The 25,454-nt window shown below is 45.1% G+C and overlaps 1 protein-coding gene across 5 annotated transcripts in view; it reads left to right on the top strand.

Moving 5' to 3' along the window:
• Window positions 1–25,454, top strand: part of TTLL11 (tubulin tyrosine ligase like 11) — a 274,872-nt gene that overhangs the window by 39,836 nt on the left and 209,582 nt on the right. For all 5 annotated transcript variants that reach the window (XR_009008679.1, XM_057548845.1, XM_057548847.1 and 2 more), the window contains exons 2-3: window positions 17,234–17,330; window positions 24,309–24,442. Coding sequence is in view for 4 of the 5 variants with exons in the window: in XM_057548845.1 (XP_057404828.1) it covers window positions 17,234–17,330; window positions 24,309–24,442 (231 nt within the window). In the remaining variant the exon portion in view is untranslated. The remainder of the gene's footprint in view (window positions 1–17,233; window positions 17,331–24,308; window positions 24,443–25,454) is intronic.

The following is a 25,454-nucleotide window of genomic DNA, read 5'->3' as shown; positions in this document are numbered from 1 at the left end:
ATATGGTCATCAGGGAAATACCAGCTGTCATTGCCAACTGAGCTGGGCCATCAATATGTTCTGAGTTCATTAAGTAAATTAAAAGGTGTGGCTTAAATACTTAAGTAGAGGAATAACAATTCTCATCTCAAGGAGCTAGTGAAAGCAGGACTTTCTGCCACAGCTACTGGCTGTGCTGAGCTGTGAAAAGTGAGATTTGTAGCTTGACAATACAGCTCAACATCAGAGACAAAAGGAGATTCCAAAATTTGATAAAGGATCCTCATATATTCCCCCATCTCCCATCACATTTAGATTGTTATTGCTGATAATTCCTTTTAAAATTCTAAGCAGTAAGGTGGCCTCTAGCTGTGAACTAGCCCATCACTCTTGCACTGGCCCATGTTGAGGGCTTGCATGTCCTTTCCCACACCTATGGATAGACAGACATGTTGATTATTTTCAAGCCTTGGGCTGCAGAAATGAATGACCAAATTCTGCACGCACCTGCTGTATGCTGAGCAGTTTCACATCAAGATTTGTTTTGAGGTTCATAGATTCTGGTTCCACTCAATTCCCCTTCTGCTGCAAGACCCCACAGTCATGCTTTATTCCTCCGCACTGAACTACATGCCATCCGTTCCTCCAGCATCTATTATGTGCCACTCCTTCCCAGGCACTGGCCTAGGCACCTGGAATTCAGAGATAATTAAGATGTTGTTCCTGCCCTGGAGAGACTTCTAAGCATGCTCCCTCATGCTCCCATGCCTTTGCACACAGGGCTCCTCCAGCCTAGACTACCTTCCTGGCTTCTGGGCTTGGCAAGTTCCAGCTCATCTTTCAAGTTTTTACCAAACCACAACTTTCTCCCCAGGAGAATAACTCACACCCTGCTTCCTGCTCTCATAGCCCTTCGACCCTCATCTGCTGAGCGTTTGCCACTTTGCATTGTGATTTATTTACAACTTCCAATCCCAAGGACAGAGGCTGTGCCTTATTCTTCTCTGAATTCCTAATGCCTGACATCGAGTTGATGCATAAATTGCACTGATACTTGAATGAAAGACTAAGTTAATAAAAGAGGGTAACTATTCTTATGTAAGGTGTGTAGGAGGGTAGAAGTGGGGATGGAGCCATAGAATAAATGTGCTTTTCTAATATCTCTTTTGCCAGTAGGGGGAGAGATGTGCTTATAAATATCCCATAGTGCAAGCCTTTAGGATCAGTGGTCTGAAAGGCCAAAGAGAGGCTCAGGGTCTTTCTGTATGACCTCTCAAATTTATAAGGAGCCATTTTACTTCAAGTAAGAGTGGGTATGGGACTTCCGTGGTGACACAGTTGTTAAGAATCCGCCTGCCAATGCAGGGGACAGGGGTTCGATCCCTGGTCCGGGAAGATCCCACATGCCCACGGAGCAACTAAGCCCATGCGCCATAACTTCTGAGCCTGCGCTGTACAGCCCGCAAGCTATAACTACTGAAGCCTGCACGCTCTAGGGCCTGCATGCCGCAACTACTGAGCCTGCGTGCTGCAACTACTGAAGCCCGCACGCCTAGAGCCCATGCTCTGCAACAAGAGAAGCCACCGCAATGAGAAGCCCGTGCACCTCAATGAAGAGTGGCCCCCGCTCGCCGCAACTAGAGAAAGCCCGCGCCTAGCAACGAAGACCCAACGCAGCCAAAAAAAGAAGAAATAAAGAAAAGAAAAAAAAAAAACCCTACAGTGAAACTCATTGGAACTTGTTAAAAAAAAAAGTGGGTATGACCTTGATTAACTTGAATCATGTGACCATATGGCAGGCTATTTTCTATTTTTCCCTTGACTACTTTGTCATTCCCTCTTCCTTTTTTAGGCGGTATGGGGGAGGAGTTGAGGAGTGGTGGTGATTATTTATTCACAGGTTCAAACCTACAGGCAACGCAATTCTGCCCTCTCTGAACACATTTCAGTGCAATATCGGGGTTGGAGAGTTTAGTTATTTGTTCCTGGTACCCACTGTCCAGGACTGCTAGGAAGAGTCCTCTTCCCTCTCTGCTCCTGGACCTTTGCTTTTCGTTCTCAGCAACCACTCCAAAAACACACTCAGTCTTTCTTCAGTTCTCTCTTTAGTGACCCACGAATTTGCACCTCCTGCTTTGACTTCTCTCCATTCCCACTCCTGTATTTCTAATCCCTTGTAGGATAGTTCCAATTAGATGTCCTGTCATCCGTTCAAGCTCACTACTTCTAAAAGTTAGCTGTTTCTCTCCCAGGTGTACTCCCACTTTCATTCACTTTATTCCATCAGTGCCCTACCGGGCACTGAAACCAGGAGGTGAGGGTTAGGACAAGCAGGGGCGCCAGGTGGAAGGTGCTGTGAGTCAGAGTACTTTAGCAGAGGCATTTCAGCACTCTGGAGAGCTCCTAGCGGGGCCAACTCCCCGACTCCGGCCCCTCCCCTGCACCTTCCCTGCACACAGCAGCCGTCATATACACCTCCTTGTCACTGGAAACTTATGCTTGTTACAGGAACCTTATTCATTTCTTCCAGGCTTAGTTCTCTGGGGACTGAAGACTTAACGGGGCTGGATTCTGTCCTTGCTCTATCACTTACTGGATGCACTCCCAGAGACTGAGTTATCTAATTGCTCTGAGCCTCAGTTTCCTCTTCTGTAAAATGGAATGGCAGTGTGTCTACCTATTTGAGAGTGCTGTTGTGAGGGTGAATTGAGAGAGCACACATAAAGTACGCAGCACATAATATAAATTCAGTAAATAGTAGTTACAATTTTTATTATTATAGAAATTATCAGTACAATTATATTAATTCTTCTTAGTAACATGTGATGGTACGACTCAAGGCTCTCAGGGCAGTGGCATGTCTCTGGGAGTTTACAGGCTGGTTTTGTAGGTCAGGAGAAACAAATGAGTTTAGGGGGCAAGTAAGTCCTCTGGGAAACTTCTTTGTCCCTTGGGTACATTATTAAGACAGCAGTGGGTGCTTTAGGGTTAGCCCAAGTCATAGTCGGTTGTTGGAAAAGAAGAGCAGGCGCTTGTAGATTTACAGAATAGGAAATACCCTGTAAGTGGCAAACAGGGAAACAGGCCCAAGAGATCCAATAATGCCCAAGGTGGCTCAGCAAGTTGGTGTCCACAGACAGGAGGACTGGATCTCCAGGCTGCTGGCTGCTCTTTGCTAGGTCTTTGCATATGCTGTTGCTTCCTCCCGTGGGAAGTCCTTTCCCTGTCTAGTCTGGCAACTTCTCTCTTTCTCACCAAGAGTCAGCTCTCTGAGCCTCAGTTGCCTCCTCTGTGAAATGGGGACACACTGCTATTCACCAGGCTGTGTGGAGATTAAAAGTGACGGTGTGAGGAAGGAGCTTAGCTCTGACACAGGCATATAGTAGATGCTGTGTAAGATGTGGCTGTAGGCATTACAATGATCTGTTCATGCGTCGGACTCAGCCGCTGCACTACGAGCTCCCTGAAGGTAACGACTGCATCCTTTGTCTTCTTGTTTTCTCTCTGCAACTTTGTCTCCTACCACTAACCCTCTGCTCCCATAATGTGGCACCTCTCAGCATTCCCTGAGTGTCACCCGGCTCAAACGCATGACTTGCTTGTATGTTGAATGAATTGATGTTTCAGCTAGACATGGTGCCTTTAGACCGGCTTTCTGGTGGGAGTTGCCATTGTGGAAAGTATTGAACTGGCCTGGGTAGCTGGTCAACCGGGGATAAGCAGCCCTAAGAGCTGTCAGGAGTGACTTTGGGAAAAGTTTGATATCCCAGGTGGGAGGAAGTGCTGCTGGAATCAGCAGACCTGATTTGCTTTGTTTCCATTCCAGTTAATAAACACATTTGAAGTTTTGATGTGGAAGAGACTGGGTAGTCTGAGGCCTTGTGGTGAATTGATATCATTTACTCACAGTGAAGGAGTAGCGAGCAGGGAGATTACTATGGAGAATTTTGCAAAGCATGTTGGAGTTAATTTATAATTGATATTGGAGCTCTTTTCCATAGGCTGAATTATGATGGGACGGAGGAAGAGTCATTAGTGTGGCTATTTTGTTGTTTGTGTCACCCTTATGAATTGGAAAGTGGAAAAAGAAAATCATGCTAAACTGGTATCTAATCTTTTCAGAGCTATTTGCTAAATAAACTGGAATTTTAATTAAAACTGCAAGCCAAGAAGTAAATCACTTTAGAAGTTTGTGAAGTTTTTCTTTTTCCTTTGCCTAATATAATTACCACTAATAAAGGTTCCTTACGGGTGGGAAATCAGACACCAGAATAAATAACTGGACAAGGTTGCTGTGGGGCAAGGAAATTATGAAAGGGGCAAGGTTATCTTCCCCTTCTGCTAACGTGGGCCTTTTTTCTGTGGTTAAATTGTTTGGTAACCATTTTGATCTCATTAAAAGTATTATGATGAGAAGCAGAAGCAAAGGTGGACGACAGCCCTCATCACTGCAGCTCCTCCAGCTTTAATTCATGTGAGTCAATTATAATGAATGGATTTAATAAAAAATACAACATGCTTTGGTGATTAACTCAGCGAACAACACATGGCACGCTTACCGGGAGTATCATATTTGCAATAACAAAGAAGTGAACAGGGAAAGAAACTTCATAGATCACAAGAATTGCTGCTTTCCAGCAGAAGGTTGTTAATTACTTATCCCCTTGCTATATTTATTGGCTCTATTAGAGGATGAGTAATTATTGTCTTCCCCGGAAACCCACTGGAGCCAGACGGCACCTCTATTAAAGTAGAAGTCTCCTCAGAGTGCGAGTTATGCCTGCGGGATCCTCTCCAGTCAGAGTCTCCAATGACCAGGAGCGTGGAGCGGGTGAGACAGGAATGTCAGCCCACGAGGGCACAGGAGACGGGTCTCCTTCAAAGTGCAGGGGCTGTCAGAGCAGTTCTTCCTCTTAGAAATGCTGCTGTGCTCTCACTCCCCCGTGCCTTCCCCCACCCCTACTTCCAGAGCATCCTTTTTCTCTGGGCTGGGTCATCCCCCCACCCCATCCCCTTTCTCCCAGCCTTGGCTCCCTCTTGGGTCTGGCTGCCCCCAGTCTCTCTCTACCTCCCCTCCGTTCTCCATCCTAGCAGGGTCTGCACAGCCCTGCTTGAGCACTTCCTGGGCTCTCTTCCACCTGCAGAATCAAGTTCAAGCTCCTCAGCCTGCCCTGTGAGCCCCTCACGATCACTTGGGCCGTGTGGACCTCTCCAGCTCTGTCTCTCTACTGACCCTGGGCTGCGGGCACCCCGCGCTCTCCCAGACGCCCTGCCTGGCGCGCGCTTCTCTTTCTCTTCACCTCTGCCTGGCAGACCACAACTTCACACCCAGTTCAAATGGTCCCTCCTCGGTTAAAATTCCCTCACCTGGAGCAGGCGCGGTTGCTCCTTCTGGGCTCTGACACAGCACTTTGTCACACAGAACATGTTTATCTGTTACCGAGCTGCCTCCACCCCCAGGCTGGCTCCTGCATTCCTGGAGCTATGTCTGATTCACTATTGTTTTTCAAGAAGTGGATTTGTGCAGGGCCAGCCTCTGCTTTCTCTACCATCGGGGAAAACTGAGGACTCTTCCTCTCTGCCCTTCTCACCAAGGGACTTAATTAGGTGACGAACAATCTAAGCAACCCGCTCTCAATATTCTAAATTGGACTAATTTAGCTCCTACTACGTGCCAGGCTGTTCACAAACATCCTTTCGCTTACGGGGTTGTTTTTCATCTTTACCATACCTCCTGTGAGGGAGGGTTTGCTGGTCCTCTTTCTCAGGTGATGAAACTAAGGCCCTTGGTAGTTACCAGGCCTGAGATTTGAATCCAGGTTCCTGAACTCGAGTCAAAGAGCTTTTGTGCATGTACAGGCTTTCCCTAGAGTTAGATGCACACACAGGAAGACCCGCATGGCTCTAAATGCCCCGAGCTAACGTATGCACGTTTAACCTTGGGCTAGTCCTAGAGAACACCCCTGTCTACCAGCTCCTTTGGGTAATATCTTACCAGCCAATAGGTATGGGAAAGGGTGATGGGAAAGGATGGAAGAAAAGAAGGAAACTAGCTTTTTAAAAATACCTACTGTGTGCCAGGCACAGTGCTAAACACATTATTAATCCATCTAATAACCCAATCACATTGCCATGATTGTTCCCACTGAGGAAACAGGCTTGGAGTTGCCCCACGTGTGGGCTTTCCCCGCAGCCCCATCTGAAGATGCTGCCATCAGGAAGCTGGCAGGTCCCTCACCAGCACGGGGAGGCCTTTTCTCATCAGCCACATTTTCCACTGGCAGGAGGGAGCCTGGAATCTCCCCGCGGCCCCTCAGTTGGGTCTCTTGTCATCTGTCTGGGAGGAGAGCGGTGCTGTTAGCTGGGATGCGAGCAGCAGAGAAGAAGAGTGAGCTGGTCTCCCTCTCTCAGGCTCAAAAGGGGCTCCCCTTCATTTGATACGCTCATACTTGGCAAGTAGAACCGTGTTCCATCTGGGTGCACCCTTCAGGATTTGGTGGGTTTCCACCAGAATTTTCACCATCGGCTTGCTTTCTCGGTTGAAGAAAAGAGTGCTAAATTTTCAGTCCATCCTTGAAGGGCAATTGTTCAGTCCTTTCATTGTCTTAACTGGCCTTCTTTGGACTCTTCTGTGCTCCATTCTTCCTAGAAGTGTTAATCACAACTCATTTTTTAATAGATGTATGTGCTCAGTTGTTTTTCATAGATTAATCCATCTATCCATCCATCCAGCATAGTGCAGTTGAAAGAGCACAATCTTTGGAAATAGACCGACATGGCTTCAAATTCTGGGTCTGCCACTTATTAGCAATGAGATTGTATTTTTTCATGTCAAAATGGAGGTATATATGTAAGATACCTGGCACATAATTAAGTGCTGAATAAATAGTAAGTATTATATTCATTGTAAGGTTATTCGAGTCTTAAATTAGTTCATTCTCCAAATGCTTCCTTTCTCTTGGACCCTGTTCTAAAACTGGAATGGTGTATTCATTATCTATTGCTGCGTAACAAAGTTCCCCCCAATTCAGCATCTTACAACAACACACATTTATCTCACACAGTTTCTGAGGGTTAGGAATCTGAGAATGGCTTAAAGGGGTTCTGGCTCAGAGCCTCTCATGAAGCTGTAATCAAGCTGTCAGCCAGAACCATAGTCTCTGAAGACTTGACTGAGGCTGAAGGATCCAATTCCAAGCTCACTCACATGGCTGTTGGCAGGAGGCTTTTTTTTTTTTTGGCTGCAGTTTGGGTCTTCGTTGCTGTGCGCGGGCTTTCTCTAGTTGCGGTGAGTGGAGGCTACTCTTAGTTGTGGAGGGTGGGCTTCTCCCGGCGGTGGCCTCTCTTGTTGCGGAGCACAGGCTCCAGTAGTTGTGGCCCGTGGGCTCTAGAACGCAGGCTTAGTAGTTGTGGCGCATGGGCTTAGTTGCTCCGCGGCATGTGGCATCTTCCCGGACCAGGGCTCGAACCAGTGTCCCCTGCGCTGGCAGGCGGATTCTTAACCACTGTGCCACCAGGGAAGCCCTGGCAGGAGGCTTTGATTTCTTACCTCTCCCTGGGCTTCCTCAAAGCGAGTCATAATGAGAAAGAGAAGAATAGGAGAGAGAGACAGAGAGACAGAGATTGAGAGAGAGAGGAGGGCACAGTCTTTGTATAAAGATGTGCTTCAGAAGTGACATTCCCTTACTTCTGCTGTTGCTACTGGTGACATAGATCACGCCTGTGACAGTGTGGGAGGAGACTACACAGGGTATGAATTCTAGGAGGCAGGGATCAGTGGAGACCATCTTAGAGGCTGCTTCCCACCGATGGGTAGGTTGGGGAGAGGGTAGAAAGAAGAGTAAAATATCTCTACCCTGAAGCATTCTGTTGGGTGGGGAGGGAGTCATGTAAACATAAACATCCTACAAGGCAGCGGCTGGACCACAAGCATCCACAAAGTGCAGAGAAATCTGTTAACTCTGCTTAAGGGCATCGTGGAAGGTTTCCCAAGTACAGGTGCACCGCGGTGTTGGTGTTCTTATTCAAGAGCTGTCCTAATGATGCTTGATATTTGGTTGGCATCTTTTTTTTTTTAATTTTTAATTTTATTTAATTTTATTTATTTTTGGTTGCATTGGGTCTTCGTTGTTGCGCGCAGACTTTCTCTAGTTGCGTCGTGCGGGGGCTACTCTTTCGTTGTGGTGTGCGGACTTCTCATTGCGGTGGCTTCTCTTGTTGTGGAGCATGAGCTCTAGGCATGCGGGCTTCAGTATTTGTGGCACACGGGCTCCGTAGTTGTGGCTCACAGACTCTAGAGCGCAGGCTCAGTAGTTGTGGCACACGGGCTTAGTAGCTCCGCGGCATGTGGGATCTTCCCGGACCAGGGCTCGAACCAGTGTCCCCTGCATTGGCAGGCGGATTCTTAACCACTGCGTGGTTGGCATCTTTTTTAATAGAAGTTACTCATTGGGGTGATTTCCTTGGACATTAAAAATAATAACTATCCCATATAACAGCAACTGTTTACAAAGTGCTTTCCCAGGCATTACCTCAGTCTACATAACAGCCCGGGAGGTAGACAGGTTTTATTGTGGCCCTTTTCCTCCATTGTAGATAAGCTGCTGAGGCTTAGAGGGGGCAAGGTCAGCATGTCAAGGTCTCTGGGAGGGGTGTGGTGGGTCAGGGGCTTGAGCCAGGGTCTTCCTAGTCCAAGCATGTTGCTCTGGCTGCTACACCTTCCTTGTGTCCCCCTCCCCTGAGTGTTTGGGGCCCCTCATTTTAAAGCAGCAGTTTGGGTCATTTCCCCCCGAAGATGCTTTACACATACGTTTGCCCATATCAAAGCTTATTTGCCACTTTTATGCCCAATCACCTGAAAGGTTTTCTGTTCATGAAGAAGCTTTATGAAGAAGATCGTTCCCAGAGTATAGAAATGTGAACTGTGCTTTCATCAGCATTCACTGTGAAATTGCATTTTACAAAAATCCCTCGGGAGGGTTTCAACTTGCTCTTTGAGCCGTTAGAAGAGTGACCAGCATATCAGTTCCTCAAGCACAAATATGCTCAAAGGACGTATGCTCAAGTTCTCCTTAGAACTTGGCTATTTTGCAAGGTTTTTTTCTCTTTTTTTAGTCCTTCTGGGCCAGAGGGAAGAGGATTTTGGGTCCACACAGCTATATGCACTGGGGGAGGAAGTTCCTTTGTGGCAAACATGGTGGCATGTGGGGTGCAGGGTAGGTTAGTTGCTATAGTCCGTGAGTGACAAATGACCACCGTAGCGATCAGTTCAAGACCAGTTGTGTGCGGTGGTTAAGAGCCTGGGCCTTGGGCTTCCCTGGTGGCGCAGTGGTTGAGAGTCTGCCTGCCAATGCAGGGGACATGGATTCGAGCCCTGGTCTGGGAAGATCCCACGTGCCGCGGAGCAACTAAGCCGTGAGCCACAACTACTGAGCCTGCACGTCTGGAGCCTGTGCTCCGCAACAAGAGAGGCCGCGACAGTGAGAGGCCCGCGCACCGCGATGAAGAGTGGCCCCCGCTCGCCGCAACTAGAGAAAGCCTGCGCACAGAAACGAAGACCCAACACAGCCAAAAATAAATTAAAAAAAAAAAAAAAAAAAAAAAGAGCCTGGGCCTTGGGATCAGACAGATATGGACATGCTCCTGACTCTGCCCCTACTAGCTCTGTGTCCTTGGGAGAGTTATTTGATCTCTCCAAACTTTGGTTTCTTCATCTGTAAGTAGGTTAATAGGAAACCCCTTCTCATGAGGTTGTTGTGAGGATTAAATGAGGTAATATATATAAAGAGTTTAACATAGACATGGAAATAAGCATCACATAAATGCTAACTTTAATGATGATGGTGATGAAAGTGCATTTGAGTAGCTGCTATTCACAGGTCCCTTTATTCAAGTGTTCATTCATGAAACATGCTGCAGATGTTGCTAACAATGGTGTCTGTGAACAGCTAGGGGCTTCAGGGAGTCTTTGAATTCTCCTAAAATCACAAGGAAAATTCTGTGCATATGTGTGTTTTCCTGGAGAGAATCTCAAAGTGATTCTTGACCTCACAGAGGTTAAAGATAAAGTCTCTGGCTTGGTGTTAGAGATACACAAGATTAGGAAGGTGTCTTCATTTTCAAAGAGTCCACAGAGTGGGAAAGCAGACAGACTGACAGACGAGCTGCTGCTGAATGACCTGTGAAGGGTGTAAGTGATGGAGGCCCCAGAGAAGGGAGAGCTGGTGAGACAGCTTCACGGATGGTCAAGCTGAGTCAGAAGATCCCAGGCGAAAGGAATGGCATGCAGAAACTCAGGCCAGAAAACAGAAAAGTGCTGTACACTTAATGTCAAAAGTAGTCTGGCAGTAACAGTGCAAGTGCCCAAGGTGTCCATGGCCCAATCTTAAGCAAACGGGTTGGCAGAGGGGAGTTTGGGAAGTGTCTTTGAGACCAGGCTTGGAGCTTTGATGTGGGAAGAGTTGTAAGCGAAAGAGTAACATGGTCAGAGCTTTAAAAACACATCCCTCTGGGTGTCGAGTAGACAGGAAGGGGAGACTTTGGTGGGGCGGGGAGGGGGAAGGTTGGGGAGGAGGCTGGTGTGGTCCTCATCCCAGTGAGAAAGGAGGCCCCGAATTAAGGCATTGGGGATTAAGGAAGGAGAGGAAACTTAAAAATAAATGAGGAGATAAACCAGAAGACTTGCTGACCAGCGGGATACTGGGGAGGAAGAGGGCCTCAGAAGGGTTCTCAGGATTATGCTTCTCATTTTCCTTGGGCCTAAAGCCCACTGGATGCCTGGTTACACATCACTGGGGACCTGAGACCGTATGTCCAATTGTTGTGGTCCTAGAAATTTGTAGTGTTATGAGGGACATAAAGGTTACACATGAAACACTTAACAGTGCAGGCAAATTATAAGCATGGTACGACGTGCTGAAGAGATCAGCAAGGTGATCACTGAGGACCGAAGTGGCTCCGAAGCGCTCATGTCATCATGTCTAAGTTCCCGTCTTGCTTGACCTCCCAGCCACACTCACACTGTTCCCCTTGCCTTTTAGGGCTCATGCTCGCTCTCTCTCTCTGGTCCCTCTTACTCAGCCTGCCCAGCGAGTCATCTTCCTCCCCCAGGACCGACCTACTGTTCCACTGGGCACTGGGGTACAGGCCCGCGAGGGCGGCCTCTGCCTCAGTCTTCAGCCCCGTCTCACACTCCTTTCCTCTCGTCTGCTGTGCTCCAGACACCTTGACCTTCCTGCAGGGTTTCGCGTGGGCCCCGGTAAGTCCTGCAGGGTTTCCCGTGGGCCCCGGTAAGTCCCGCCTCTGGGCTTTCACACGCTTGTTCTCTCTGCCTGGAACACTCTTCCTCCTCACCTTGTACCTGGATGTTCCCTCCAACCTCGGCTCTCATAGCCCTTTCCCAGGAATGAAGTGACCTTTTAATTTGTTGCCCGAACTGGGATACGTTTGAAAGTGAAAAGAGGCGCTATTAATGCTGACACCGGGACAACAGGCATCGGCTGGGGCTGCCCGGGGCTGGTGGACACGTGGTCTCCTGACTCAGGGTGCCCTCCTCTGACTTCCCGGGTGTGCCCCGTCCCCTGGGCTCTCCTTGCTCTCCGGGCCTCATCTCACAGCCCTCACTGGGCTTTGTGGTGATACACTGGTGTGACTTTGATTCAACCCTTTCTCCCCATGGACTGTGCACTCCATGAAGGCAGACGTGTTCCCGTGTGTCTTTGGCACCTGGGACACATTGTGCCACTAAGTAGGTTCCTCACACTTAATGAGCAAAACACTTAATGATGAACTCAGATTTGTATTGTTCTGTGGCGCGTACCAAGCACTCTCATTTCCATTATCTTGTTTGGTCCCTGTCACTACCTGGTGGTGCCCGCATCTCAGTGTGCCAAGGACACAGAGGTCCCGGTTACTTAAGCTCTCGTAGATAGTAAGTGAACAGAGACAAGTCTACAACTCTCAGGTCTTCTGACCCCAAATCCAGTGCTTTCTCCAAAAGGGTTTGAAGAAGAGAAAAGGAAAGATGATTCCCAGATTTAGAACCCAGGTAACTGGGAGGATGGTGGTGAACTTGAGAAAAACGGGGACTGGGGAGTCTTAGAAGCACTTGTCAATTTTCAATTGCCCTGTGAAAATCCACGCAGCATCCAGACTCCAGAGAGCTCAGAATAGAGCCATGAATGGCCCCTTAGCCTGGGGGTGGGGTGTAAGCAGAGAGTTTTGTCGTCGCTGTTGTTTTACTGTAAAATATACATAACATAAAATTTACCATCTTAACTATCTTTAAGTGTACAGTTCAGTGGCGTTAAATACACGTTGCTGTGCAACCATCACCACCATCCATCTCCAGAACATTTTCATCTTCTCAAACTGAAACTCTGTACACGTTAAACAATAACTCCCCATCTTCCCTCCCCGCAGCTGCTGGAAACCACCATTCTACTTTCTGTCTCTGTGAATTTGACTACTCCAGTTACCTCATAGAAATGGAATCATACAACATTTGTCCTTTTGTGTTTGGCTTACTTGACTTAGCATAATGTCTTCAGGGTTCATCTATGTTGTAGCGGGTGTTAAAACTTCATTCCTTCTTAAGGCTGAGTAATAGTACAGTGTGTGTATATTCCACATTTTGTTTACCTATTGACGGATAATCAACGGACACTTGGGCTGTTTCTACTTTTTGGCTATTGTGAACAATGCTGCTGTGGACATTTGTGTACCAACATCTGTTTGAGTCCCTGATTTCAGTTCTCTGGGGTATATACGCAGAAGAGGAATTGCTGGATCATGTGATAATTTTTGTTTTCCACAGTGGTTTTTAACATTCCCAATGCGCAAGGGTTCCAATTTCTCTACATCCTCATCAACACTTGTTATTTCCTTTTTATTATTATTTTTATAATAGTCTTCCTAATGGGTGTGAAGTGGTTTTGATTTGCATTTTCCTAATAATTAGTGATGTTGAGCATCTTTTCATGTGCTTATTACACATCTGTATATCTTCTTTGCAGAAATGTCTATTTAAGTCCTTTGCCCATTTTTTAACTGGGTTGTTTTTGTTGAGTTATAGTTTTTAAAATATATTCAGAATATTGATCCCTTATCAGATTTATGATTTTCAAATGTTTTCTCCCATTCCATGGGTTGCCTTTTTATTCTGTTGACAGTGTCCTTTGATGCAAAAATTTTAATTCTGATGAAGTTCAATTTATTTATTTTTTTCTTTTGTTGTCATATCCAAGAAATCATTGCCAAGTCCAATGTCATGAAAATTGTCCCCTATATTTTCTTCTAAAAGTTTCATATTTGTAGCTTTTATGATTAGATCTTTGACCCACTTTGAGTTAATTTTTGTATATGGTGTAAGGTAAGGGTCCAACTTCAACTTTTTGTATGTGGATGTCCAACTTTCCCAACACCAATTGTTGAAAAGACTGTCTTTCCCCCATTGAATAGTCTTGTAATCCTTGTTGAAAATCATTTGACCATATATGTGATAGTTTATTTCTGGGTTCTCTATCTTACTCCATTGGTCTGTATGTCTGTCTTTATGTCAGTACCATACTGTTTCTTAAGATTTATTTTTATCATTTTTAGAGATGATTTAGAGATGCTTTGAGTTCACAGCAAAATAGAGCAGAAGGAAGAGAGATTTTTTCCCTTCTAATCACTACGCTCACATATGCACTATCAAAAAAACGGTACACTAAAATGGTACATTTGTTAAAATCAATGAACCTACATTGCAGATTCTTATCATCCAAAGTTCATAGTTCATTAGTGTTCACTTTTGGTGGTGTACATTCTATGGGTTTAGACAAATGTATATGACATGTATTCACCATTATGGTATCATATAGAGTAGTTTCACTGCACTAAAAATCGCCTGTGCTTTACCTATTTATTCCTCCCTCTCTCCTAACCCCTGGCAACCACTGATCCTTGTACTGTCTCTGTAGTTTTGCCTTTTCCAGAATGTCATATAATTGGAATCATACAGTATGTAGCCTTTTCAGATGGGCTTCTTTCACTTAATAATATGCATTTTTTTTAAAGATTTCTCCATGTCTTTTCGTGGCTTGATAGATCATTTCTTTTTAGTGCTGAATAAAATTCCATTGTCTGGCTGTTCCACGGTTTATTTATTCATTCAGTTACTGAAGGACATCGTGGTTGCCTCCAAGTCTTAGCAGTTATGGATAAAGCTGCTATAAACATTTGCGTGGAGGATTTTTTGTGGACATAAGTTTTTAACTAATTTGAGTAAATACCAAGGAGCACAATTGCTGGATCACATGGTAAGAGTATGTTTAGTTTTGTAAGAAACTGCCAAACTGTCTTCCAAAGTTGTTGTACCATTTTGCATTCCCACCAGCAATGGATGAGAGTTCCTGTTGCTCCACATCCTCTTCAGCACTTGGTGTTGTTAGTGTTTTGGATTTTGGCCATTCTAAGGTGTGTAGTGGTATCTCATTGTTGTCTAATGCACTGTTTTGATTACTGTAGCTTTGTTATAAGTTTTGGCATCAGGAAGTGTGACATTTCCAAGATTGTTTTGGCTATTTGGGATCCCTTGATATTCCATATGAATTTTAGGATGGATTTTTCTATTTCTGCAAAAAAAAAAAAGGTCACTGGAATTTTGGTAGGGATTGTGTTGAATCTATATATCACTTTGAGTAGTGTTGACATCTTAATAATATGAAGTCTTCCAATCCTTGAACATGGGATATCTTTCCACTTATGTGTGTCTTTCATTTCTTTCAGCATCATTTTGTAATTTTCAGTGTACAAGTCTTTGCCTCCTTGGTTAATTCCTAAGTATTTTATTCTTTTTGATGCTATTGTAAATTGAATTGTTTTCTTAATTTCCTTTTTGGACTGTTCATGGTCAATATATAGAAAAATAACTGATTTTTCTGTATTGATTTTGTATCCAGCAATTTTTCTGAATTCATTTATTATTTCTAACCGTGTGTGTGTGTGTGTGTGTGTGTGTGTGTGTGTGTGTGTGTGTAATCTTTAGGATTTTCTACATATAAGATCATGTCATCTGCAAACATAATTTTACTTCTTCCTTTCCAATTTGGATGCTTCTTACTTCTTTTTCTTGCCTATTGCTCTGGCTAGAACTTCCAATACTGTGTTGCACAGAAGTGGCAAAAGTGAGTATCCTTGTCTCATTCCTGATATTAGAGGAAAAGCTTTCAGTTTTTCACCATTGAGCATGATGTTAGCTGTTTAAGCAGTTTTTAAAAAGATCTTAAAAAGACGTGGGATTATGAGGTCCTGGGACCTACTTAAAATTGTGTTTCTCTGTGTTCTCGGTACCTAGCACAGTGCCTGGCACAAAGAAATTACTGAATAAATTGATTTAGAGAAAGATAGTTTCTCAAAACTGAATGAGCTACGGGCTCTGAATGAAAGGTTGATTTAGGAATCATGAAAGTGCCAAGAATTGCAAGGCGATCATAAGGGTGATAAGGAGTCCTCAGTGATCCACTGACATGGAGCAGGTGTTGCTCCTGCAGTGTGGGCAGCAAAGCCACTTGGATCTTAGTAAACTTTGCTTGGATAGTCTGCTTTTTAGAGGAACCTCCCTGGTTAAGTTATTTTTCCCTCCTCTATATTAGCACTTAATAGCTGGAAGAAAACAACATATGTTGTATCTCTTTGTATTTATGACTACTGAATTAATAACTTCAGTCCATTGGATGCAAAGAAAATGAGTGAAGTGCTATAAATTATAGATGGAAGTTGTTAATGCTAATAGAGTGTGTATCATATGTCTCACTTTGGCACAGTTTTGAGATAATGTGAATGATTTAAAGGCCTTGAGTCTGTTTGCCTTCATTTTCATTTGGAATCGTTGGAAAGCATTGAGTCACCACCATTTCGTTGGTAATGCTGTGTTCTCTCACTGGAACTTAGCCCTCTCAACTTGGAGCAGATAAAAATTCTGATTAACTATAGTCTTAAGATGGGAAAATTGGATGATTTTATTTAATGTGTTGACATTTCTCTTCATTTGGACTTTTAACAAGCAGGTTCGAAATATGAACTAACGTGTCCTCACTCTTTTCCCTTAAGGGGGGGTCATCTGAGTTACGCATTTAAAAAATACATTGTGTAAATGCAGAACTTGTTGAGAGGCAGCAAGATGCAGTAGAAAGAGCAGGCCCTTTGGTCTCAGCGAGGGATTTTCTGGTTGCAAGTAATTGAAACCCTATAGCTTGTGCACAGGGGATGCATTCTATGGGTATGAGGCTGCCTTACAGGATCCAAGGACAGAAGGGACAGCCGGGCTCAGAAGGGTCTGGGCCGAGGACCTAGAAGCCCTGGGAACTGAGGCCACTCAGTCTGTGTTGCCAGGGCCACATGGCCTCATCTCTGCTTTTCTCTCTGCACCTGCTCCTTTCTCCTCTCTCAGCAGACTGGCTGCCTTTGCTTCTCTGTCAGGCTGTGCACACGGCCAAGCACAGCTGCCGGGCTCTGGCTTTTGATCACTTCCAGTGCAAGGGCCGGCAGAGGCTGCCAGGCATCTCTGATTTCCATATTCCTGGAAGAGGGAATCTGGTTATCTCATCGTGAGTCAGAGGACCATTCCTGGTTTGTTCATTCATTCATTCAAAAAGTCTTTGTTGAATGCCAGGAACCGTTTTAGGCAGTGGGGAATATATCCTGCCCTTGTGGACCGTATGTGTGTGTGTGTGTGTGTGTTTGTGTGTGTGTAAGAGACAGAGGAAGAGAGAGAAAGAGATTGTGAAAGCTCGTTTTGGGGGGACTAGTTTGAATGTTGCGGTTTTCAGAGAAAGAGAAGTATGGTTTGGAATTCAGCCCTGCATTCAGATCTTGACTTTTCCCATTTCCAGCTCTGTGCAGCCTTGGGCATGTTACATTACCCCTCTCAGCCCCAATTTTCTCATCAGTGAAATGGGCATCATGCTTTCTAGGATGGTTATGAGGATTCTGACAAAAGGGTGCCTGTAAGGTCACTAGTATAGTGCCCGCCACACGGAATCAGAACTCTGCCTCACAGTGGCTGTGACCCTGAGACAGTTACTTGGCCCGTCTGAATCTGTTTCTTCCCCTGTAACCTGGGAAAGAAGGTCAGCAACCTCACATGCTTATTATGAGGATTAAGTCATGTGATGTGTGCCAGGCCGCTGGGAGTTTGTACAGAAGAGACCCTCGGTGCCGGAGCTGCTCTTCTTGTTCCCGTCATTAATCACATTTCCCCTCTTTCTTCTAGTTCCCATTTGGCCGACGCTTGCCTTGTGACATCTACTGGCATGGAGTTTCATTTCACGACAGTGACATATTCTCCGGTCTAGTGAACAAGTTTCCAGGTATCCGCTGTTATTGTTGGCATTTAAAAATGTTTCCAGGGCTGAGCCTCAGGGTACGCTCTTCGGCAAAAACACAACAGTGTTTTGACATCAAACTGGAGGGCTCTTAATTGGGAATGACTGCCTACACGCTGCCTCAGTGCCGTGACCTTGGGAGGCAAGGTGATCAGGACTTGACCCACCAAGGGTTTAAAGACTGGAGGTTCCAAAACGTAAAAAGACAGGCTCTTCCGGTCTAATTCCACCTGCGGAAGAACATGACTTTCACCTTTTGCATTTCAGATATGATATGGGGGTGTCATGAGGGGACTATATTCTCAAAAGGAAAAAAAAAAAAAAAAAGACCATTCTCAAAAGGCAAAAAAAAAAATAGACCAAAAAAAAAAAAATAGACCAAAAAAAAACTATAGCACTCACCATAGTTTCTGGAACATTTCAATGACTCAGTGAATGTGCACTCTGAATACGTCTACGTGTGCGGCTTGCCCAGGTAGACAGTGAGCTCCTGGGAGGGGCCGTGCCTCCTGCACTTCTGGATGTTCCCACGGCTCCTGCAGTCCTCCCAGACACACCCAAGGCCCTCCGTAACTGCTGTCTCACCTACTGATGGCAAATTGGAGGCAGCCCTAGTATGATGCCCATTGGAGGGAAAGGAGAAAGCAGGACCTGAAAGTAATAAAATGAACCGTTTCCCCTACAGAGTTAGTCTAACATTAATAAAAGCTGCATGTTGCACTAAAATAATAAACAAACAAACAAATAAATAAAATAAAACAGACCATTTCATTTTCTATTTAATTTGCAGGAGACGGAAAACAGACGTACTAAAATTCTGGGACGGTATCACAGAAATGGGGTTCGCAGCTTCCATTTTCTTTAAGTATCCTATTTGCAGGTACCATTTAAAAATCGAAATACACCAGTCTCCGTACTGGGAACAGGAGCTGCGGACAGCCTCTGCCTTTAACCTGAAGGCATTGTCTAGTGAGACTATTGTCTAGTGAGACTGCAGGGGGGTCTCGGTGCCACATAGGTGTCACAGCCAACACTCTGAGACGCCCCCTCACTCCACTCCCAGCCTCCCTATCATATACCTTTCCGTTTTACTTTTAATCTCTACCACCCTCTTCTGCCATGATTACTCTTCATTATTTTTAACGGCTAAGTGAAGAGGGTGGTTAAGTTAAGTGGGCATGTGTAGGGAGAAGGGGACATTTGGTTAATCTGGGTATGATCCCAGCCAAAGGGGTCCCACTTATATTCAGAAATTTTAACATAACAGGCACAAACCATAGAGGATACAATAATATATAATTTTTAAAAAGCACATTACCCTGAATCCCATCCCTCATTTAACAAAACCACAAGGTGAATATTTCCAGAATTTCTCCCAAACCTTAACCATGTTTATGTATCACTTTTACGTAGTTGCAGCCAGAGTGTAGTTGTTTCCTCTAGTTGTTTCATTTATGCTTATTTTTAAGAGGAGGATCAACTTATTCTTTTTCTTTGGCATTCCATGCCACGTCTTTAAGAAAATACCTCTCAGAAAACCCAACATCCATACGTTATACATTGGCAAGTTATGCCATGTCCACTAGCGGGTTTTTCAACTAAGCAAACAGACCACCATGGGCCACTTGGCTCAGATTTACTTACAAGGATACAGGACAGGAGACACAGCTTGCCAGCCAGTCAGTGTCATACATTTCTTCTCAGTGGCGTCATGGCAAGGGCTCCAGAGCTAGTCTTTGGCTCCTCAAGTGAAAGCTCAGGTGCAAAGAGACAAGATCCACATTGGTGGATGTGGGTCTACCTTGACTTAGAAACCCTGTAGGAGCCAATAGCTCACATAGCTCCTCCACAGCACAGCTTCCAGGGTCCCCACCAGGGTCATGCTAAGTTACAAGATTCCCTACACTCAGGAAAGCCCGGAGCTGTGGCTTCCTACCAGGTATTTATGCAAGATGCCAATAAGGGATCATTTTAACCATATGCTTTGTTGTCTAGTCACACAGCTAACTTTCTCCCTTTAGTGGTTTCCTGGGGAACAGAGCTAGAAAATTAACCCAAGTTCAGATTGGTTCTTAGAGGAGAAAGTGTTTTGTCAGAGAACAAGGAGGACTCTTGCAGCCAGGGTTCTTGCACAGTTTAATGGGATAGCTATTATTTTCTCTGTCTTGCTGCTCATAAAAGATGACGTTTGATGCCACTAAAAGGACTTATTGGGATATTGGGAGAACATAATTTGGAAGAGAACAACTCTTTGAATATGGACAGAGTTCCAAAGACATGAATTATCGAATGAGGCTTCACTGACATATTCCCCATTTGCTCACTCCTCATCTGATGGCCGAGAGTAGGAAGGAAGGAGTCGCTATAGCTCTACATTTGGGACGCAAATAGAAATACAGAAAAAAATACACTCAAAGGACTAGTTTCATTAAAGGTGATATAAGAATATTCATTCTAAAGAAGCACGTTTGCCCCATCTCATATTCCATGTGCCAGTGATAGGTATGTACAATTTTCCACTTTACTAACAGCAAGTAATTAGCTCCAATGACAAAGCAGGCCTCTAGGCAGTGGACCAGGGCCGCCACACCCTTTGCCCTGTGAAAGACAACAATCCTTAGCGATGGGGTGATTCCAGAATGGTCTGTCCTTTGGCTCCAGTTGGCATCCATGCTTATCTTCTGTCTCTGATATATCCCATTATTCTGAAGATGCATTTTGTATGCATTGTGTATTACTTAGAGCAAGTTCTAGTGGGCGTGCCAGGCAAGGATAAACACTTCACATGCTGAATAAACTGAAAACTTTTGGATACACATATGGAAGTAATTTATTTCGTTCGTGTCAGCACATTAGATTTTAGCCACTTTTCTATGGGCAATTTCCTTCAAGATATGTTATTATATCTTAACTGATGAATTAAGACTTTCACTAAAAATAATCTGATTTAGATATGTCTTTGCCTTAAGAAAGCCTAGAACCGTCAATTCTCAGCTTTGCAAGCAACAGTTTTTTTGCTGAGTTTCCGGGTCTGAGATGTATGGCAACACGTGGCGGGTGGTGCCTGAGAGCCCACCCTGAGGAGGGGACTTTGTCAGAGGAGGAGGGAGCTCCAGGGAGGGATCTCTGGGGACAGCCATCTGCCAAGCACTGGTCTGGGCTAGGGATACAAAAACAAGGAGAAGAGCACGTAAAGAGAGAAGTCAAATACAAAATAAGCGCCGTGCCAGAGGAAGCTTGGGATGCTGTGAGAATTTGGATCAAGGGCACGTGACCTAACCCAGATTTGCTTGGGGGGCAGGCAGGGCGAGAGATCCTGGAAAAGACGATTGAATGTGAACTGAGCCTCCAGGGATGGATGGGCCTGTCCCCCATGCAAATCAAGGGAGCAGAGGGGGTGCAAAGACATGGAATGCTTTGCACGTTGCTCGTTCAGCAAAGGGCACGTGGCCCACGCTAGTTAGAAAGGGTCAAGTTTGATAGGGCAGTGGAGAGGTGAAAGGCAGGGCCCAAAGTTCACCGGGAGCCACTGAGAAATTTCTAAGCTAGAGAGTGACGTGGCCCAGCCTGCAATTTGGAAATATCTGCCAGAGGGGATGCATTGAAGGCAGGGGTGCAGGTGGGGGGTTTGGGGTGGAAAGGCTGAGAGAGGAAACAGCTAAGAGGCCACTGCAGTATCCAGGATCTGAAAGTATCAATGTTTGCTTGTTGTTTGGTGGTTTTAATGTGTTTTTGCCAAGAATTATTGTTATAAATGAGACTTGGATTGAATAGCACTCCCAACATAGCTCAGATTGTGTGTTTGATTTGTTTTGTTTTGTCTTAAATTGGGTTAAGTAGGCCTGTATGGGCAAGCCTGAGAATCAGACTCCTGTGTAACTCCAATGGGCCGAGACCACCCGAGGCCTTGGGACTCCAGTGAGGCAGACAGAAGAACCCAGGTCCAGAAGCAGTGGCAGGAGGCAAGCTCTTGGGTGAGAAGCTCCAGCCTGAGTTAGGGTTTTTTCCCTACCGATAGGGGAATGGCCACAATAGGGACATCTAGGAACAGACCTTCTTGAGAAGTGCAGGTAGACAGTCAGCCTCAAAAGGACCTGTTAGTATAGCAGAAGGCCAGCCACTGGGCTCAAGTCACAGGAGGACTCCAGCCCTTGCAGGGGAGGCTTAGGGGGAACAGAGGAGGAACACTGGGAGACTGCAGGGCAAAGGCATCGCTGAGTCAGCCACTCAGGCACCAGGAGCCAAGGACCGGTGACCAAACTTTGGGGACAGGCAACAGAGCCTCAGAGAAGTAGTTAAAATCCTCCTTGTCTAACTGGACTACAAAGAAAGGGTCCAAGCTCCCCAAAGGGGAGCTAATGGTTGGACCTAGAGCTTCTACCTCAGGTCAGAATGGGTCCCAGAGCCTGGGGCAGGGGTCACAGGGAGGGGTCACGTGCTGCAGCTGCTGGGACAAGGTAGGCAGAGTCTGGAGCCAGCATGGCCTGACAGTGACCTCCCTCTTTACAGATCTACTCTGGAAGCATATGCTCTGGCGCAGCTACTCTTGTCCGCATCTTACTGAGAGATGACAGAGCCCACATCTGTCTCTGAGCCCCTGCCACAGGCACGGATGCTAGCAGCTACCACATGGGGGCTCGTGAGGGCTCAGAGATGCTTTCCCCTGCAGCTTAAAGATGGCGGAGGAACAAAGGTGTCAGTAAAAGTGGATTGAGGGAGGTTGACACTGCTGCCTTCCAGAGACAGGCATTGCGGCAGGGTTCGGGTTGAGCCATCTACAGCCTGTGGCTCAGAAGCATGTGGGAAAAGTAGCCACTGGCTTGAAGGGATGCTTCTTAAGTTGGCTGGTTTTTGTAGAGAACTATCTGGAGACAGACACAGATGTAAACTCAGAGACAGATCTGTTAGCCGGCGTAGGGGCTGGTGACCCACATGACAAAAGGAGCCATCGCAGATTTAAAATGAATACTTACTCCATTTGCTGGACATTGGTTTTCACAAAACTTCTCTGGAGCATTCGAACCACACTCCTGTACTCACAGCACTCCTATGTGTGTTATGTGTGTCCTTGTGACCTGCCGAGGGATTTCTGAAAGCAAACCTTCTCCTGTCACATTGCCATTAAAACTCGGACAATACCACAACACTGTTTGGCCAGGGGACATCACGTATTTGCTGTAAGGTGCTGTGTTGCAGTCAGTTAAGCAGGTTTTTAGTTTAATACTATAACTAAAATGTGAAATACAACTAAAACGTTTCCAAAGAAGTTGGAATTTCGTGTAGTTCAGCTCTAGTGTTTATAACTCAAAAATTCTAATTTCATGGGGGAATAAAAGGAAATAGCTCTAATTTTCCGGACTCATACTGATTTCTTGGGAAGTTCGGGAAAGCGTCCTCAGTGAGTTTTCTCTAATATCGGAGAAGCTGTGTTAGAGCACAGTTTATTAGTGCCTTTAAAGCTCCTTTATTTCTTATTTAATCCTTCTCTATCTCCTTCTAAACAAGAACTAAGAAGCTAGGCACTGACATCTTGAAGTTGCCATCTTTTAGATTTTTATTGCTCTTTTTAATATGCTGAGGGAAGCAAGAAGTAGATTATTAAAACCTTCATTCTCAATGTTCACCCTTTGCTTCCTGAATGTAGTTTAGAGAAACCTCGTGCATTCTGACTTTGCCCATTTGCAATGCAGTAATTTGGACATGCCAAGCTGACATGGAACTTTGTACTTTCTATTAAAAATGACTTTGCGGGCTTCCCTGTTGGCGCAGTGGTTGAGAATCTGCCTGCCGATGCAGGGGACACGGGTTCGAGCCCTGGTCTGGGAAGATCCCACATGCCGCGGAGCAACTGGGCCTGTGAGCCACAATTACTGAGCCTGCGCGTCTGGAGCCTGTGCTCCGCAACAAGAGAGGCCCGCGCACCGCGATGAAGAGTGGCCCCTGCTTGCCACAACTAGAGAAAGCCCTTGCACAGAAACGAAGACCCAACACAGCCATAAATAAATAAAAAATAAATAAATAAATTAAAAAAAAAATGACTTTGCTAGCAAATTTCTAGTTATTGATGGAACTGTGTAGCCCCTTTCAGGGTGAAGCCCATTTTTAGTCTCCATTTTTTTGAGCAGTGATATTTGCCTTAAGAAATAAGCATGCTAAAATTTTAAATAATTTTTACCTATTTGCCTAAAATTTGCTAAGATATATACTCCGTTTCTTTTCTTGTCAGCATTTCTAAAGATGTGACAAGGAAAAAAAACTACCCTTCTTTTAAAATGTTTTATAAGTGAGACATTTCCATCCCCTCTGGGCAAATTAATGAGATCTGATCAATGTCAGTTTCAGTACTCATAACTGAAGAACTCCTACAGATTCCATTTTTTCCCCTTAAACTATAAATTATGCTGTGCTAACCTCTCCGCTTCGTGTCCTTATTTCAAGGAGACAGATGTTCTGCTGAAAGGTGTGTATTTTTCTGTTTTATACCTTTAATACTCATGAAAGATTAAAACAAAGCAACTTAATTAAGCTTCTCATAATGTAACCAGAGTCCACGAGTTAATATTCTCCAGGGTATAAGATGGAAGGAACCCCAGAGGTATATGTGGTGGCCCAGAATTAGAGAGGATATTAAGTTTTAAGTGCAAGATATAAATTCTTCTCTTTATTTGTTATCTAGGGGGCTGACAAAGAGTGGAATAATAAACTAGGTGGAAACTCATTCTTTTAAATTGATGCTTCATTTTTATGAGAAAAAAATATCCATCTATTCCAAGTTTTTCATTAATTTGCTAGGTCTTTCCAAACCATGAATCACTGCTGTGGGGAACCACTCAGACCTTTTTTTAAAATCCTGTCTGAAAAAGTGAGTATGTCGGGTGGGTGGTTTTAAAAGTCCCCAATAATGGCTGTTTTATAGCTAGTGGCCCACTGTTGTTAAAACCTCACAACTTCTCTTCTCCCCAGGCATGACGGAGATGGTGCGTAAAATTACTCTGAGCAGAGCAGTAAGAATTATGCAGAATCTCTTTCCTGAGGAGTACAACTTCTACCCTCGCTCATGGATTCTGCCTGACGAGTTCCAGCTCTTTGTGGCTCAGGTAGGTGGCACTCCGTCCCCATGACCCTTGAATTCTATGATGGTTGCAACTTGGTCCTGGGTCCTGTGTGCTGGGAGCTGGGGCAAGGAGTCCCCAGGAAGCTGAGACTGGTTTAGGGGGTGTCTTAACAGGACACAGCAGATGTTGCCGCGATCAAGGCAGCTTGCAGAGTTGAACGGGTAGGATGACAGGCAGGTAAACTGAAGAAGTGGGTCCTGACACCAGGAGACAGGCCTGAGGATAGTGTCAGGAGCTAGATCATGGGGTCAGGGCATCTGCAGAGCTAGGGAGTCAGACCTGGAGCAGAGTGTTGAGTCCACACGCGGACTGGGGCTGTTTGGGTGAATCCCAGAGGTGTGGTCTCCCTGGCATCTCGTGGCATGAAATGTGGGAGGTTGGGCTCTCATTCAAGACCAGTGAGTAGGTCTGACAAACTGAGGGGGAAGCCTTTTAAGTGTCCTGCTTTAAATTGTTCCAGAATCAATTTTCAAACGACCCATTCCATATCCAAACAGTAAACAAAAACAGCTTGAAGTGGTAATTTTGAAAAGGAAGCTCTCTATGGAATGGTGGTCACATGGGTCTGTATACATTTCTTAAAATTCTTCGAATTATCGACTTGAAATGGGTGCATTTTGTTGTATGCAAATTATGAGCACAGTTAATTTAAAAAAAAATAAACGATCGGCTGGTCCCTATACTCACCCCTCAATCTCCCACTTCTGTGGCTTTGCTCACGCCACTGTCGCTACGTGGAATAACTTTCCGTCCCATTTCTACAACTCTATATTTAAGTATTCTGCAAGACTGAGTTTAAACGAGATAGATACCAACTGTGTCTTCAAAATCAGATAAGTGAGAAGAGCATTGCTCTCATCCCCAAAAGTTCCTCTGTGCCTTTTTGCCATCATGCCTCACAACCCCCAGCCCAGGCAACTGCTGATCTGCATTCTCGTTATAGATTAGTTCTGCCTGTTCAAGAAATTCATATAAATGGAATCATACAGCATGT

Source organism: Balaenoptera acutorostrata, chromosome 6 (genome assembly GCF_949987535.1).
Source record: "Balaenoptera acutorostrata chromosome 6, mBalAcu1.1, whole genome shotgun sequence".
Taxonomy (NCBI): domain Eukaryota; kingdom Metazoa; phylum Chordata; class Mammalia; order Artiodactyla; family Balaenopteridae; genus Balaenoptera; species Balaenoptera acutorostrata.
This window is presented reverse-complemented; position numbering and strand designations above follow the sequence as displayed.